This window comes from Mchenga conophoros, linkage group LG14 (genome assembly GCF_057382185.1).
Source record: "Mchenga conophoros isolate Kocher_MC1m ecotype Shallow Benthic linkage group LG14, M_conophoros_male_GT1.1, whole genome shotgun sequence".
Lineage (NCBI taxonomy): Eukaryota > Metazoa > Chordata > Actinopteri > Cichliformes > Cichlidae > Mchenga > Mchenga conophoros.
The window spans coordinates 25,975,638-25,990,482 of NC_140539.1; the positions used below are offsets into that span (position 1 = coordinate 25,975,638).

Sequence of the window (14,845 nt, forward strand, 5' to 3'; positions counted from 1 at the left end):
ACCATGAAAGCTTTGCTGCACTTCACCTACCTCTGTTGCATTATAGTAAACATGTATAATTACCCTCCTTTGGCATTTAGTTGGGTGGTGTGGTCATGTTGGACGCTCTGAAAACAAAGAACTCAGAACATAACATTTAGCAGGGGTGTGACTCATGTGCAAAGCAATCATGCAGTGTAAACCTTTTAATTCTTTACACATCATGATTTCTCTCAGTAATGATACAATAGCATTTGCTGGTGATGTTCAGTAACAACAGCATTAATGAGACAGTCAGGTCAAGGCAATATGACAAGATCAGACCTAATTATTAGGCTGATGATTAACAGAAATGACATTCATTCACTGTAGCAAAAGTAATTTGTAATAACATATAAAATCATTAGTTCATCTTCCTCGCAATGGTATTTGCTGATAATCCATTGTGGGCTGGTTTGGAGGGGGCCCCCAAAGACCTGGTGGATTCAGCTGTTGTTGTGATGCCAGTGCTGCTGCTACTGCATGTTTTTATCTTAGTCTTCAAATCCATAGGTGTTGTGACCATCTGCTTGGCCTGTTTTGTTAATTTCCTTTTCATTCCTTCAGGGCTCTGTGTGCGGGTAGGCAGAGGTGAGGATCCAAAAGCAGGACTCGCTGAAAACCATAGCTTTATAGCTGGCGATAAAAACAAAACATGAACTGAACACTGACTGCAGAAAACAGAAATCAAACCAGGGAAAAACACAAACTAGAACACACAGGCAAAATCTGATTGTACGACGCAACACTGAGCAAAGACAAACACAGAGCTAAAATACACAGGCCTCGACGTACCTGGAAATCCCTCACCTAGGGTCTTCTGGGTGAGGGATTAGATCAAACACAGAGTGATTCAGAAGGCCCCTATGAGAAGAACACTTAGGGAACAGTTCACCCTGCCCATGATAGGGTTGCCGGGGCCCCTCCCTAAAGCCAGGCCCAGGGAGGGTGCCCAAGGGCAAGCCAGGCCTTAGTCCATGGGGCTTGGCCAGGCACAGCCCAAAAAAAGGACATGGGCCCATCGTCCTGCAGGAGGCACCGTAGGGGTCATGGGTGCATTGTGAGCTGGGTGGTGGTCAGGAGCAGAGGCCCTGGCGGACTGATACCTGGATACCAAGACTGGCAATTGGGAAATTGAATTTTACCTCTCTGATGGGGACAGAGGCTGAGTTAGTGTGTGAGGTTGAGAGGTACCAGCTGGATATAGTCGGGCTCACCTAAATGCACGGCTTGGGCTCTAGAACCAGTCTCCTGGAGAGAGGTGGTGGACTGGAGCGGGTATCCTAGTATCTCCTCGGCTTCCTGTCCGTACATTGGGCTTTCTTCAAGTGGACAAGAGGGTTCGTTCCCTGCGCCTTCGGGTCGGGTAACGGGTCTTGACCATCGTCTGCACTTATGCACCAAGTGGCGGTTCAGAGTACCCAGCATCTTGGAGTCCCTGGGTGGGGTGGTAGAGGGTGCTCCACCTGGGGACTCTGTGTTCCTACTGGGAGACTTCAATGCTCATATGGGCAATGACAGTGAGACCTGAAGGGGCGCAAACGGCCTCCCGGATCTGATTGTTGTTGGACTTCTGTGCAAAACACAGTTTGGCCATAAGGAACACCGTGTTTGAACATGGTAACGGGCTTGGTTAGCCTGTGGGAATTTGGAGGCAGCTGATAGCTACCAACAGGCCAAGTGGAACACGGCTTGGGCAGTGGCTGAAGCAAAATTTTGGGTGTGGGAGGAGTTCGAAGAGGCCACAGAAAAAGACTTTCGGACTGCCTCGAAGAGATTCTGGCACACTGTCAGGCGACTTAGGAGGGGAAAGCGATTGCTCTACCTACACTGTGTATAGTGTTGGTGGAGCGCTGCGGACTTCAGCTGAGAAAATATTCAAGCGATGGAAAGAATATTTTGAGGACCTCCTTAATCCCACTGTCATGGCTTCCATGGATGAAGTGTGAGATGGCCCCACAACAGCCCTTTTGAATGTCTCCCTAATTATGAGGTCTCAAGGTTGGCAAGTATGCTCCCACTCCCCAAATGCTCTCAGCCAGCCACAAGCATGCTCTGCTACTCTGTCATAGTTAGCTGATATGACTGATAGGCTTAACGGCCTCTAGACTGTGGAGCAGCTATGCCATAAGTGAGTGGCAATGTGAACACAATAACACAACAATCAACTAACTTGTAATCGAGTGCGTTACAATATGTAAGGAAACATGTTAGAAGTGGCTACAGGTTGTATTTATTTTAAAGAACAGAACAGACTCAATATATGAAGAATCATACAGAAGGGTGAGAGAAGGCCAACAACATCCTAATTGTCCTTCTCACCTCAAGCTTCATGTTTTGAACAAGGCTCAAACACACAAATATGCATAAACACGCATATTTAACCCTGATAAAGTTATTTATTGTTAGCAGATTAGACATGCAACCCTTCTGCCTCCAGACAGCAGACAAGTACAAGCTAAACTACAACACTAGCAGGATATTCCTTTGTTTAGAAAAACATTGCATATAAGATAACAAAGCAGGTTTTTGTTTTGAGCCTACCATAGATCAGAAAGCAGGTTGTTGTTTTGAGCCAGCCCTAAATCAGAAAGCAGGTTGTTGTTTTGAGCCAGCACTAAATCAGATTCTCTTGAGTCTAATTAAAGTTAAAGAAAATGTAGTTTAAACTGTATCTCAGTCAATTAAAAAATTGATAACAAATACGTATTTGGGATTTAAGCACATATAGAATATATTTTGAATAAGACTATAGTATATCACAGAGTTACTCCTCTCACCCCACCTTTTTGTTCCACAGGGATTAATTTTTGCTACTTTAAAATATATAAATACAAGTCTTACTGTATACAGTGCCATATAATGCCACCCAGTGGTTTAGGTTTTCCAGACAGCATGCCATCTACGCAGAAATGGCCAGAACAGGGGTGGGCATTTTTACAACTGTTATTGGTAGCGTGTTTCTCTCATAGTGAGGAGATATGCAAGAGAAGAGGGGACCCTGAGAACCCCCAACTGTCTAAGAATGGGGATATTATACTAGGAGGGATGTTCTCTTTTCACAGCAGCTGGAAAGACAGAAAGGATAACTACATGCAGAAACCACTACCACTGCAATGTACCAGGTATAACATTGCAAAAATTTATTCAATTTTGAAATATCTAAAAGTGGTCTCCAAAAAAAAAAGGTGTCAGGTCTTTTGTCTCATTCTGGTTTAGATATTCATGTATTTCAGTTGTGTTACTGACGGATTGATTTTAACTGAGTGACATTTAACAATGTTCTGTGTCTTCTTCAATGTGAAACTAAATATTATATCAATTATTTACTGTTTGGATCAAGTTTGAATTTCAGAGAGTTCCAGTTTGCCCAGGCTATGCGTTTTGCCATTGAGGAGATTAACAACAGTTCAGATCTACTGCCAGGAGTCTCTCTGGGCTATAAAATGTATGATACTTGTGGCTCCATTGCCAGAGGTATAAAAGTTGCACTTGCCTTAGTAAATGGTAATGAAATTTTTTCTGCAGTGTCTGGAGTACCCTGTACCAGACCTGCATCAGTGCAGACCATTTTGGGAGAGACTTCTTCATCTCCTTGCATGGCAATATCAACTGTAATTGGGCCATTTTATATACCAATGGTAGGTAGGATTGGTAGAAATGTAAGAATTTCTGGAAAAAAAAAACCCCCAACAAAAACCATTTGCCTTTATTGTTCCACTTTATCAATATATATCATTCTTTGTGTTTTTCCATGTGAATGAGTTCTTTTTCCTTTCTTTTAGATCAGTCACTTTGCCACATGTGCTTGTCTCAGTGACAAAACCAAGTACCCATCCTTCCTCAGAACAATACCAAGTGACTACTACCAGAGCAGAGCCCTGGCCCATTTGGTCAAGTACTTTGGATGGACTTGGGTTGGAGCTATTCGAACCAATGATGATTATGGAAATAATGGCATGGCCACATTCACAGAAACTGCACAGCAGCTGGGCATCTGTCTAGAGTATTCTGTATCTTTTTTTAGGACAGATCCCTATGAAAAAATTCAAAAGATCATTGAAACTATAAAGGCTTCAACCTCCAAGGTGATCATTGCCTTTCTTTCACACATGGATATGGATGTGCTAATAAATAAACTGTCTGTCCATGGCCTAACTGGGTACCAGTGGGTAGGCAGTGAGTCTTGGATATCTGATTCCCAAATAGCTGCAATGGATATACATCACATACTAGATGGTGCCATTGGTCTTTCAATTCCAAAAGCACATGTCAGTGGCTTGAAAGAGTTTATACTGAATGTAAAATCACTGAATTCATCTAATAATGAACTCTTTATTGAGTTCTGGGAGACACTATTTAGTTGTAAGTTCAAGGAGTTGAACTCAACAGCAGAAAATCCGAGGGAGTGCACTGGACATGAAGATATGACTGGAGTTCAAAACAGTTTCACTGATATGTCACTTATGTCTATCTTTAACAATGTCTACAAAGGAGTGTATGCTGTGGCCCATGCACTTCACAAAATCCTCAGCTGTAATGAAACATGTAACAAAAATGTGCAGCTAGATCCATTCATGGTGAGGTTACATTTGAACAAAAAGTAGCAGTTGTGCTGTCTGTGTTACAAAATGAGATTCAATAAATTAACAGACTGCTTGTCTTCTTAGATTTTGCAGCGCATTCTAAAAATTTATTTCAAAACAAAAGAAGGTGATGAGGTTTACTTTGATGAGAATGGAGATCCAGCAGCAAAGTATGAAATTATAAACTGGCAGCCAAGAAAAAACAGTATTGTGGAGTTTGTGACAGTTGGTCTTTACGATGCATCACTTTCTCCAGACAAACAGCTGACTTTGCAAAATAACTCATTAATTTGGGAAAGTAACACAAAGCAGGTAAGGTATTAGAAAATAATTAAAACCGTAATTAAAAGCTACAATTTCAATTTTGAATGTTTGAATTTGGTTTGAATTTGAGGCAATGAAAAATAAAGCTCAAATGATACAGGGACTTTTGTTGTAGTCATTGTGCATTTATCCATACAGGTGCCTGTGTCAGTTTGCAGTGAGAAATGTCCCCCAGGAACACGCAAGGTTCTCCAGAAAGGAAGGCCTGTTTGCTGCTATGACTGTATAAGATGTGCAGATGGCGAGATCAGCAACATTACAGGTTTTGTGCTCTAACAGAAACTTTAGAAGTTAGTGAGGCAGGCTTTGCATTTTTGTTTAATTCACATATCCCCCAAAGCCAGTAAAATACACCTTATACACCTTATAAAAAAGAAACAGACAAAAAGACCTATGCCAGATGTCTTTTCACAGTTCAAGAGTCAACTCCAGGTGACACCAAATCTTCAACGTTAATAGAAATAAAAAAAATATAACAAAACAGTCAACTCAGCAGATACCATGGGTTTGTAGGTTGATCTCTTTTCATTTTTGTATGCTCTATATTTGGCTAGGTGCAGAGTAGAAACTGGAGCAATGTAAGAAATGCATCATCTGCTATGTTGATGAGAAAGTGAAGAAATGTCAGGAAACATGTTGCTTCTTCTCTTTATGATTGTGTGACATCAGTAGCTTACTAGAGTAATTGTAGAAATGATATAGGATAAAGTAGATGTAAACACTGAAAATTATGCACTTGGGGAAAAGTGAAAAATCTACTCATGAAGTGTAACATCTGGTTCATTATCAATTTGCAGATTCTGTCAGCTGTGTGAGATGCCTCCCTGAGTTTTGGCCAAATCAGAAAAAAGATGCCTGTATTAAGAAAGAGGCAGTGTTTCTATCATATGAAGAAATTATGGGAGCACTCCTGACTGCTGCATCTTTATTTGGAACATGCATGACTACTGGTGTGGCATTAATATTCTTCAAATACAGGAAAACTCCTATTGTGAGGGCAAACAATTCTGAGCTGAGCTTCCTGCTGCTCTTCTCTTTGACATTGTGTTTCCTGTGTTCTCTGACATTCATTGGTCAGCCCTCTGAATGGTCTTGCATGCTGCGACATGTAGCATTTGGCATCACCTTTGTCCTTTGTATCTCTTGTGTTCTGGGGAAAACAATGGTTGTTTTAGTGGCTTTCCGGACTTCACGTCCAGGGAGCAATGTAATGAAATGGTTTGGACCTGCACAGCAGAGACTCTGTGTTACAGGTTTCACTCTTATACAAGTATTCATATGTGTCATCTGGCTAACAATTTCTCCGCCTTTTCCATTTAAGAATTTCAAAGAATTTAAAGATAAGATTACCTTAGAGTGTGCTTTGGGCTCTGTTGTAGGTTATTGGGCTGTGCTTGGCTACATTGGACTTTTGTCTCTCTTATGTTTTATTTTTGCTTTTCTGGCTCGGAAACTGCCTGATAATTTTAATGAAGCCAAGTTTATCACCTTTAGCATGCTGATATTTTGTGCAGTGTGGATCACATTTATCCCAGCGTATGTCAGCTCTCCAGGGAAGTTCAGTGTTGCTGTAGAAATATTTGCTATTCTTGCCTCCAGTTTTGGACTGCTGATTTGCATTTTTTTCCCCAAATGTTATATCATCTTACTGAAACCAGAAAGGAACACAAAAAAGAACATGATGGGAAAGGGAGCTCCATAATCATCTTTCTGAAAAAAATAAATAAAACAATATGTAAGCAATGGTTTGGATATTCAAACAACAGTTCACTTCATCCTTCGGTTACAAAGATTGTATTTTTAAAATGCATATGAATATACCAGTGACATTAATATGGTCATATTGCGAAAAGTATTCACGCTCACTCATCGAAATTATTGAATTTAGGTGTTTCAATCACAGGTGTATATAACCATGCATGTAGGCATGCAGACTGCTTCTACCATCTACTATCAAAAAGTTGATTCTGTTCATTGGACATAGTGTTTTCAGTAGGAGAAATGTTTTGTCACTCATCCAAGTGACTTCTTCACTCTCAGCTGACTTCAGCTTTCCCAAACCTACTCTACTTGGCTCTACTTTAAGAGTCACCACCATCTCAAAGCAGGATATCAAAGACATAGCACAAGTTTGTCCACGTGGAGGTATTTCTCCTCTTTATTGTGAGTGTTGTTAGAGTCATTGCTCAAAAAAGTTGTCATGGTGTGCGCTCTGTGAAAGGCCGGAGGAAGGACCCAAATGCAGGCCCAAAAATTAAACTCAAAGCGACAGCTTTATTTGCTAGAAAAACTCAAACATGAAATACAAGATAACTCAAACTAGAAACTCAAAGCACAAAACTCTAATCAGACAGCTGGGAAAACTAGAAAAGAAAACCAGGAACAGAGAACCAGAATGTTACCATAAGCACAGAGGAGAAAACGCAGCACAATGAAGGTACAACACAACAACTAACAGAAAGAAACACAGGACTTAAATACACAAGCAGGACAACAAGAGGATGGGGAACAGGTGGTAGCCATACGGAAAAGAAATAGTAAAAACTTATATGTGATTACTCATGAAAGTGGCCACTTTCATGAGTAAATCATATAAGGCTTACATGATTTACTCATGAAAGTGGCCACTTTCATGAGTAAATCATATAAGGCTTACCTGATTTACTCATGAAAGTGGCCACTTTCGCATTACTTTCATATATTGTTTTAGTAAGTATCCAAAACATACAAGTTTCATTATATAATTTTTCAAGGGATCTTATATCTGTTTTCACACTTATATGCTTTTCATACAAGTTTCACACAAGACAGATACAAACTTTATAAGATTTATATATATCTTTTCCATATGGGTAACACAACTGGGACAAGTCAGACCTAACGAGACAAGGGAAGCAAAACCAGACACAGTGCACACAGTACAGGGAATATCAAAAGAAAACAGGAAACATATGACAGGCACAGAGGCATGGACTTGACACTGAACAGAGGGAACATGGAGCACGGGGACAGGATTAACTGGGGAACAAGAAAATAAACATGAAGACAGAACTACGCCTACACTAAACATGAGGGGCACAGGAACAAAACCCAAGAACTAGAAACCCCAAAGAAGAACTAGATAGCTAGAAATACAATACCATAAACCAAAAAGACTATTAATAATAAACTATGATGAAATCAAATATTAATAATAACACAAAACACTGGGTCACCAACCCATGACCGTTACAAAAGTAATGTATTACACAAATTACACAAAACACTTTTCTTAACCCTTTAAAACCAGTCGGAGCGGGCACGCTCTGTTTTGCATAACTATTTTTAAATCGCGGTAGCACTGCAACCACATAAGCTAGCGCAATAATTTTTTTTGCATATGAAACCGGAGGAGTTGTACTTACATCTTATGCCATCAGCGTGTCCTAGGTCACGGTTTCCTTCCACATATAGCTTTGCAAAAACTGCATAAAAAGTGTTTGCAGGAACAAAAACATAATATTCCAGAAACCCCAAGTGTTTTGGAGTTTGTAAGTGTTTTGGAGTTTGCATGTGTTTTTTAGTTTGCAAGTGTTTTGGATTTTCCAAGTGTTTTGGAGTTTGTACGTGTTTTGGAGTTTGCAAGTCTTTTGGATTTTGCAAGTGTTTTGGAGTTTGCAAGTGTTTTGGATTTTGCAAGTGTTTTGGAGTTTGTACGTGTTTTTTAGTTTGCAAGTGTTTTGGATTTTGCAAGTGTTTTGGAGTTTGTACGTGTTTTGGAGTTTGCAAGTGTTTTGGATTTTGCAAGTGTTTTGGAGTTTGTACGTGTTTTGGAGTTTGCATGTGTTTTTTAGTTTGCAAGTGTTTTGGAGTTTGTACGTGTTTTGGAGTTTGCATGTGTTTTTAGTTTGCAAGTGTTTTGGAGTTTGTACGTGTTTTGGAGTTTGCATGTGTTTTTTAGTTTGCAAGTGTTTTGGAGTTTGCAAGTGTTTTGGAGTTTTTACGTGCTTTGTCTCTAGGGGCCAACGTACAGTTGCATTCAACTAGCGCTTCAAAATAGGAGTGAGAGGAGCAAAAAGTAGCAGGTAATTTCAAATGGAGCATTTCTGTTTGTTGCACTGTGTGTCTGCTAGCTAAATTTACAGCAGCTGTATTTCACAGTAGTGATGCGCGAATCATGAACGAATCGTTCAATACTCGAGAATCACTTTACTGACTCATGAATCATGATTCACAAGCCCAACTAACTCACTGACTCATCCCTGTTGCTGTTAGCAGCAATGTATCTAGCTTATAATTAAAATTGTGGAGAAAAACACAACATCCAGTAACATAACAAAAAAAATTCTGCTCTGAACTTGAAGAAAAAACCCTGAGTACAAGCTCACATCAAGAAAATAGCTCCTCGGTTCACAGTAGCATCGCTCTGCTAACATGCTAACAGCACATTTGAGCTACTCACCCCCTCCCTTCCTGTGCTGAATCGTAAGCCTAAGCGAATCACTCAGGACTCACTAACCCCCTACCTCCTGTGCTGAATCGTAAGCGTAAGCAAATCACTCAGGACTCGCTCACCCCCTCCCTCCTGTGCTGAATCATAGAGCGAATGAATCACTCACTCGCTAACCCCCTCCCTCCTGTGTTGAATCGTAAGCGAATCACTCAGGACTCGCTCACCCCCTCCCTCCTGTGCTGAATCATAGCGCGAACGAATCACTCACCCCCTCCCTCCTGGCTCACAGCTCAGTGGACATTTAGATGAGAAAATATATATTTAACACATTTAAGGAAAATACTAATAAAATAAAAAATAAAAATATATTAAAATAAAAATAAATAAATGTTTATTAAGCAATTTTGATACGAAATTGCTTAATTTTAGAAATGTTTTTGCTCTTTTTTGCTCTATAAAATAGTTGTTTTCTTTTAGAATCATTCATCTTAGCAGTAGGATTTACATGAAAAGAGAAACAAATTAAGTTTGAGTGAAAATGTATATTTTTTGCACTCTCTGGTCGACTGACTCAGTGACTCAAAAAAACAGATTCACTTTGGTGAGTGATTCATTAAAACTCGATTCAGTAAAAAGAATCAAATTTACCATCACTATTTCACAGGGAGCAAAAAGAAAAAGAAGTAACTTCACTCAGAGATACTGTAGAGCAGAGCTTTCCAAAGCCCGCCCGAGCCATTGCAGGGGGGGGGGGGGGGGAGGCGGCGCTATGAAAAAGGAAAAAAAACAAACAAACAAATGCTTGGACACTGCTAGCACGGGGCGCCCACACAAACGCAAAGCAGGAGATGAAGCATAGCTGAATATGTTTCCAAACCAACTTCATTCTAAGCCAAAGACTAGAAAATATTGTGAAGCATACCTTCCCTTTGGCTTCACCTGCACAAGTGCCAAGGTAGGTCTCCCCTGCTTAATTGGTTTTCCCTGCGTCGGGAGCACGCGTTGGGCTGTTCAAATCACAGACAAACAGTATCCCACATTCTTGGTTTTTAGTTCACAATCACTTGTTGTAATAACTAACTACTCCTGACATTTTGGAGATGTTAAGTCTTTATACAGTAAAGTTACAGTGGGATACAAATAATATCAGGCTGATCCTGTCACGATTTGTCCCGTCTGTCTAAACAGTATCCTACAGTTGTTGACGTTTTTAAGCCCATGTTGCACAGAGAGGCATATGTTGAAAAATGTATTGATAGCAATGTTGAATATTATTACACAGGAAAAAAACAACTACACATAAAATAATTACACCATGATGCCTCTGCCTTTCTAAATGGGGGGACAGTAACTGCGTGTGTATATGTAAGCGTGTAAAACCTGAAGATAGTCAGATTAACAGTAACAATATTTTGTCTCTATCTGCCATTCTGCAATTCATCTCATGTAAACAATAACGTGCGCACAGCATGACGTGAAAAAAGGCACACACCTTTGAGGTTGTGTGACGAACTCTGTATTCCTCGTTCACACGTAAACGCAAAAAAGGAGTTTTAAAAAGATCTCAGTTTTCGGTGATTCGAAACGCCGTTTATGTGTGGACGAAAGTCCCAAACGCATAGAAAAAGCTGCGTTTTCAAAAAAAACAAACATTTTTCTTGTAAAAGAAAGGAGGGCCTAACGAAAAAAGTTTGATATAGAGTAAGATAAGAAAGACAGGACAGGAGAGGAAGAAGAGACATTCTGATTGGTATTTGATTATTGGAAATTTAAACCTTATTAGTAAGTCCTCGTGTTTTGGACTTTGTGTCTGTACATGTGACATTATGTTTTTTCATGTTGTAAGACGTGCTGCAGGTAGATTGTTATTTAAAGGTTGCATGGAGTTTAGTGCAGGGTAAGCAGTAATGGATTCAAAATAAAGCACTGTGTTGGACTGGAACACAATGGCTGCTGTGGTGCTCATGGTCAAAGTGACTCTTTACATTAGGAGTAACGGAATACATGTACCGCCGTTATGTATTTAAAATACAATATATGAGTAACTGTATTCTGTTACATTTACAGTTTAAAAAGGTGGTATTCAGAATACACATGCTTTTTTGAAATAAAGAGATTACACGGCGGCCTTTTCCTGTTTCATATGTTAGGTTAGGCCAGGGGTTCCCAAACTTTTTTCGCTGGGCCCCCCTTTGTTTTACAGAAAAATGTTCGCGCCCCCCTCGCACGCACACGCACATCCTCCAACCACACACACGCATATTTTGCTCAATTGTGGTTTATTTCACACCTCAAACATTTAGTAAACAAATAAGCAAATACAAGTAATCTACAGGTAGTAAGAAAATAAACTACTAACTCTTTTACGCTACGTCTGCACCTACATGGGTATTTTTGAAAACTGCAACCACAGCCTCCCAGACACTGTTCAGAGAGGTGTACTGTTTTCCCTCCTTGTAAATCTCACATTTGATGATGGACCACAGGTTCTCAATGGGGTTCAGATCAGGTGAACAAGGTGGCCATGTCATTAGTTTTTCTTCTTTTATACCCTTTCTTGCCAGCCACGCTGTGGAGTACTTGGACGCGTGTGATGGAGCATTGTCCTGCATGAAAATCATGTTTTTCTTGAAGGATGCAGACTTCTTCCTGTACCACTGCTTGAAGAAGGTGTCTTCCAGAAACTGGCAGTAGGACTGGGAGTTGAGCTTGACTCCATCCTCAACCCGAAAAGGCCCCACAAGCTCATCTTTGATGATACCAGCCCAAACCAGTACTCCACCTCCACCTTGCTGGCGTCTGAGTCGGACTGGAGCTCTCTGCCCTTTACCAATCCAGCCACGGGCCCATCCATCTGGCCCATCAAGACTCACTCTCATTTTATCAGTCCATAAAACCTTAGAAAAACCAGTCTTGAGATATTTCTTGGCCCAGTCTTGACGTTTCAGCTTGTGTGTCTTGTTCAGTGGTGGTCGTCTTTCAGCCTTTCTTACCTTGGCCATGTCTCTGAGTATTGCACACCTTGTGCTTTTGGGCACTCCAGTGATGTTGCAGCTCTGAAATATGGCCAAACTGGTGGCAAGTGGCATCTTGGCAGCTGCACGCTTGACTTTTCTCAGTTCATGGGCAGTTATTTTGCGCCTTGATTTTTCCACACGGTTCTTGCGACCCTGTTGACTATTTTGAATGAAACGCTTGATTGTTCGATGATCACGCTTCAGAAGCTTTGCAATTCTGACACTGCTGCATCCCTCTGCAAGATATCTCACTATTTTTGACTTTTCTGTGCCTGTCAAGTCCTTCTTTTGACCCATTTTGCCAAAGGAATGGAAGTTGTCTAATAATTATGCACACCTGATATAGGGTGTTGATGTCATTAGACCACACCCCTTCTCATTACAGACATGCACATCACCTAATATGCTTAATTGGTAGTAGGCTTTCGAGCCTATACAGCTTGGAGTAAGACAACATGCATGAAGAGGATGATGTGGACAAAATACTCATTTGCCTAATAATTCTGCACTCCCTGTAGTTGTTTTTTTCCTGTGTAATAATATTCAACATGATGCTCACTGTGCAGGTGCTAGCAAAGAGTCAAAATTGTATTGTTTTTTTTTCTGAAAATGTTTGCACATTACTGTTGTGCTCTCATCTTTTTGTATGATAAAAATAAAAGTAATGTACATATCCATACTGTAGACTGTGCCGCTATTTTCCTTCTCTGGAGCACAAACTCAAATTAGCTCACTGTAGCAGAAGTACAAGTGGAATCAATAAACGGGATCGAGAGACAAGCAGACTTAACAGTTCCAAGGAACTGGACTTCTGGGAATCTGTTCTTAAGTCCCGTTCCTAGACACTAATAATAATGCACCAACCTACTCGAGAGCTTTCTTAATTTGGTTAGATGTTGTGTTGTCTTCAGTTTTTCATTACCATGGAAATAATTCTGTCAGCACGCAGTTTAGTTGTCTTATGCACACTTTCAAGTCCTTTGATGCTTTTTTTTCTTTTATTTATTAATTTTTTTAAATGTAACAGATTGTTGCTTTATGATTTATTCACATTCAAAACAGTATGTGTTAAAAAAATTTTTAGTAATGTGACTATGTAAACAATTTTCATTGTGTAACCAGAAATACTATAAAACATTATGTTGTATATTATTATAACGTATTAAATTACGCTACTAGGTAGGTAGGTAGGGTAGGGTAGGTGTAAGACCACAATTTTCCAAATGACCAAAAGAGGGTGCTAGGCATTGTTGGAAAAGAAAGAAGAAAAGAGAAAACAGAAAAATGGATGCAGCAGAATTTGGTGCTTTAGAAAGTTAGCCTGGATTAAACACAAGAATTATATTTTTTTCTTTCTGGTTAAATGTTATTAACAGTGTTATTTTATCATTATGTGTGAAATACAACTAAGATGTGGAATAAGGTACTATGCTGTTTTGTAATGATATAAAATATTGCAGTTGCTGTTACACTTTATGAACACAAGTAGATTAGAAATTTTTTTTAAGAAAGCAATCGTTAAAATTACATTTTTGTAATTTTTATTTTTAAGTGTTTCATTGCAACTAAGAGTGTGAGTCTTTATTGCTAAATTTATACTCTTTCTCTTCTCAGTTTCATTGTGATTTTACTTCCTCACACAGACAAAAGACGGGTGAAGTGAAGAAAATCAAATTGGTAGCTAGTTGTTGCAGTTGGAGAGGGAACCACTGTAAACACAAATTACTATAAAGAAAAAGTGAAATTGTTGATACTGACAGCCTGAAATACCTCCAAACTGTCGATTTTTTAGTATTAGCTTCTCCCCTTCTAGCAACTGGTAGACTGCTGGTAATCTTTATTGTAGAAAACACAGAAAAACATCAAACTGAATCGATCTGACCCATCAGTTGCCCAACTGTGAGAAATACAGTTGTTTTAAGATTGATATATAATATTGCATCACTAATATGAATGTAGGTGTGTGAATGGGTGAATGTGACTTACACAAAGCTCTCAGAGCAGCCTGAAAATACAATATAAAGTGAAGTAAATAAAGTAGGCAGCTCAATTATTTTAATTGAATTAATAAATAAGTATGTGTTTTCTAAGAAAGTAATAATAACAACTTTTTTGTCACTTACTGTAGGAAGAAGCCACTATAATTTCATAATTTTTCAGTGCATATTTATTTATAGTGAATCACTTTTTGTATTATAACTACATATTACATACCTACACACCTAAACTGCATTTCCTTCTTTTACAAAAAGTAACCTCCATAAAATTGTATAATTGGACATGTTCCTCCTCTTCCTCAACCTGAGAATGCATCATCTCTCTTCTGTTATTACATCTTAGGTTGCACCAGAAGGTATAAATATCAGTGCAAGTCTTTCATTTACACGAAGGCATTTATAATGGCATTAAGTGGTTTAGCTCTAGACTTGGCATCCTCACACAGATGGCCAGAGCAGGGGTGGGCACTT

The 14,845-nt window shown here is 39.5% G+C and overlaps 1 protein-coding gene across 1 annotated transcript; it reads left to right on the top strand.

Annotated features, from left to right (window-relative positions):
- Positions 1-3,395: 3,395 nt before the first annotated feature.
- LOC146559850 (extracellular calcium-sensing receptor-like) lies at positions 3,396-10,047 on the top strand. Its single transcript, XM_085243648.1, has 6 exons — positions 3,396-3,659; positions 3,804-4,598; positions 4,689-4,916; positions 5,067-5,190; positions 5,726-5,939; positions 10,029-10,047. Exons 1-6 carry the CDS (start codon positions 3,396-3,398, stop codon positions 10,045-10,047), a joined length of 1,644 nt encoding a protein of 547 aa, XP_085099774.1.
- The last annotated feature ends 4,798 nt before the right edge of the window (positions 10,048-14,845 follow it).

Excerpts from the sequence above, each read along its gene's own strand:
- LOC146559850 (XM_085243648.1), top strand. The coding sequence starts at position 3,396 with ATGCGTTTTGCCATTGAGGAGATTAACAACAGTTCAGATCTACTGCCA. Across the intron at positions 3,660-3,803 it reads GGCCATTTTATATACCAATG|ATCAGTCACTTTGCCACATG; the intron begins GTAGGTAGGATT and ends CCTTTCTTTTAG. Across the intron at positions 4,917-5,066 it reads GGGAAAGTAACACAAAGCAG|GTGCCTGTGTCAGTTTGCAG; the intron begins GTAAGGTATTAG and ends TTATCCATACAG.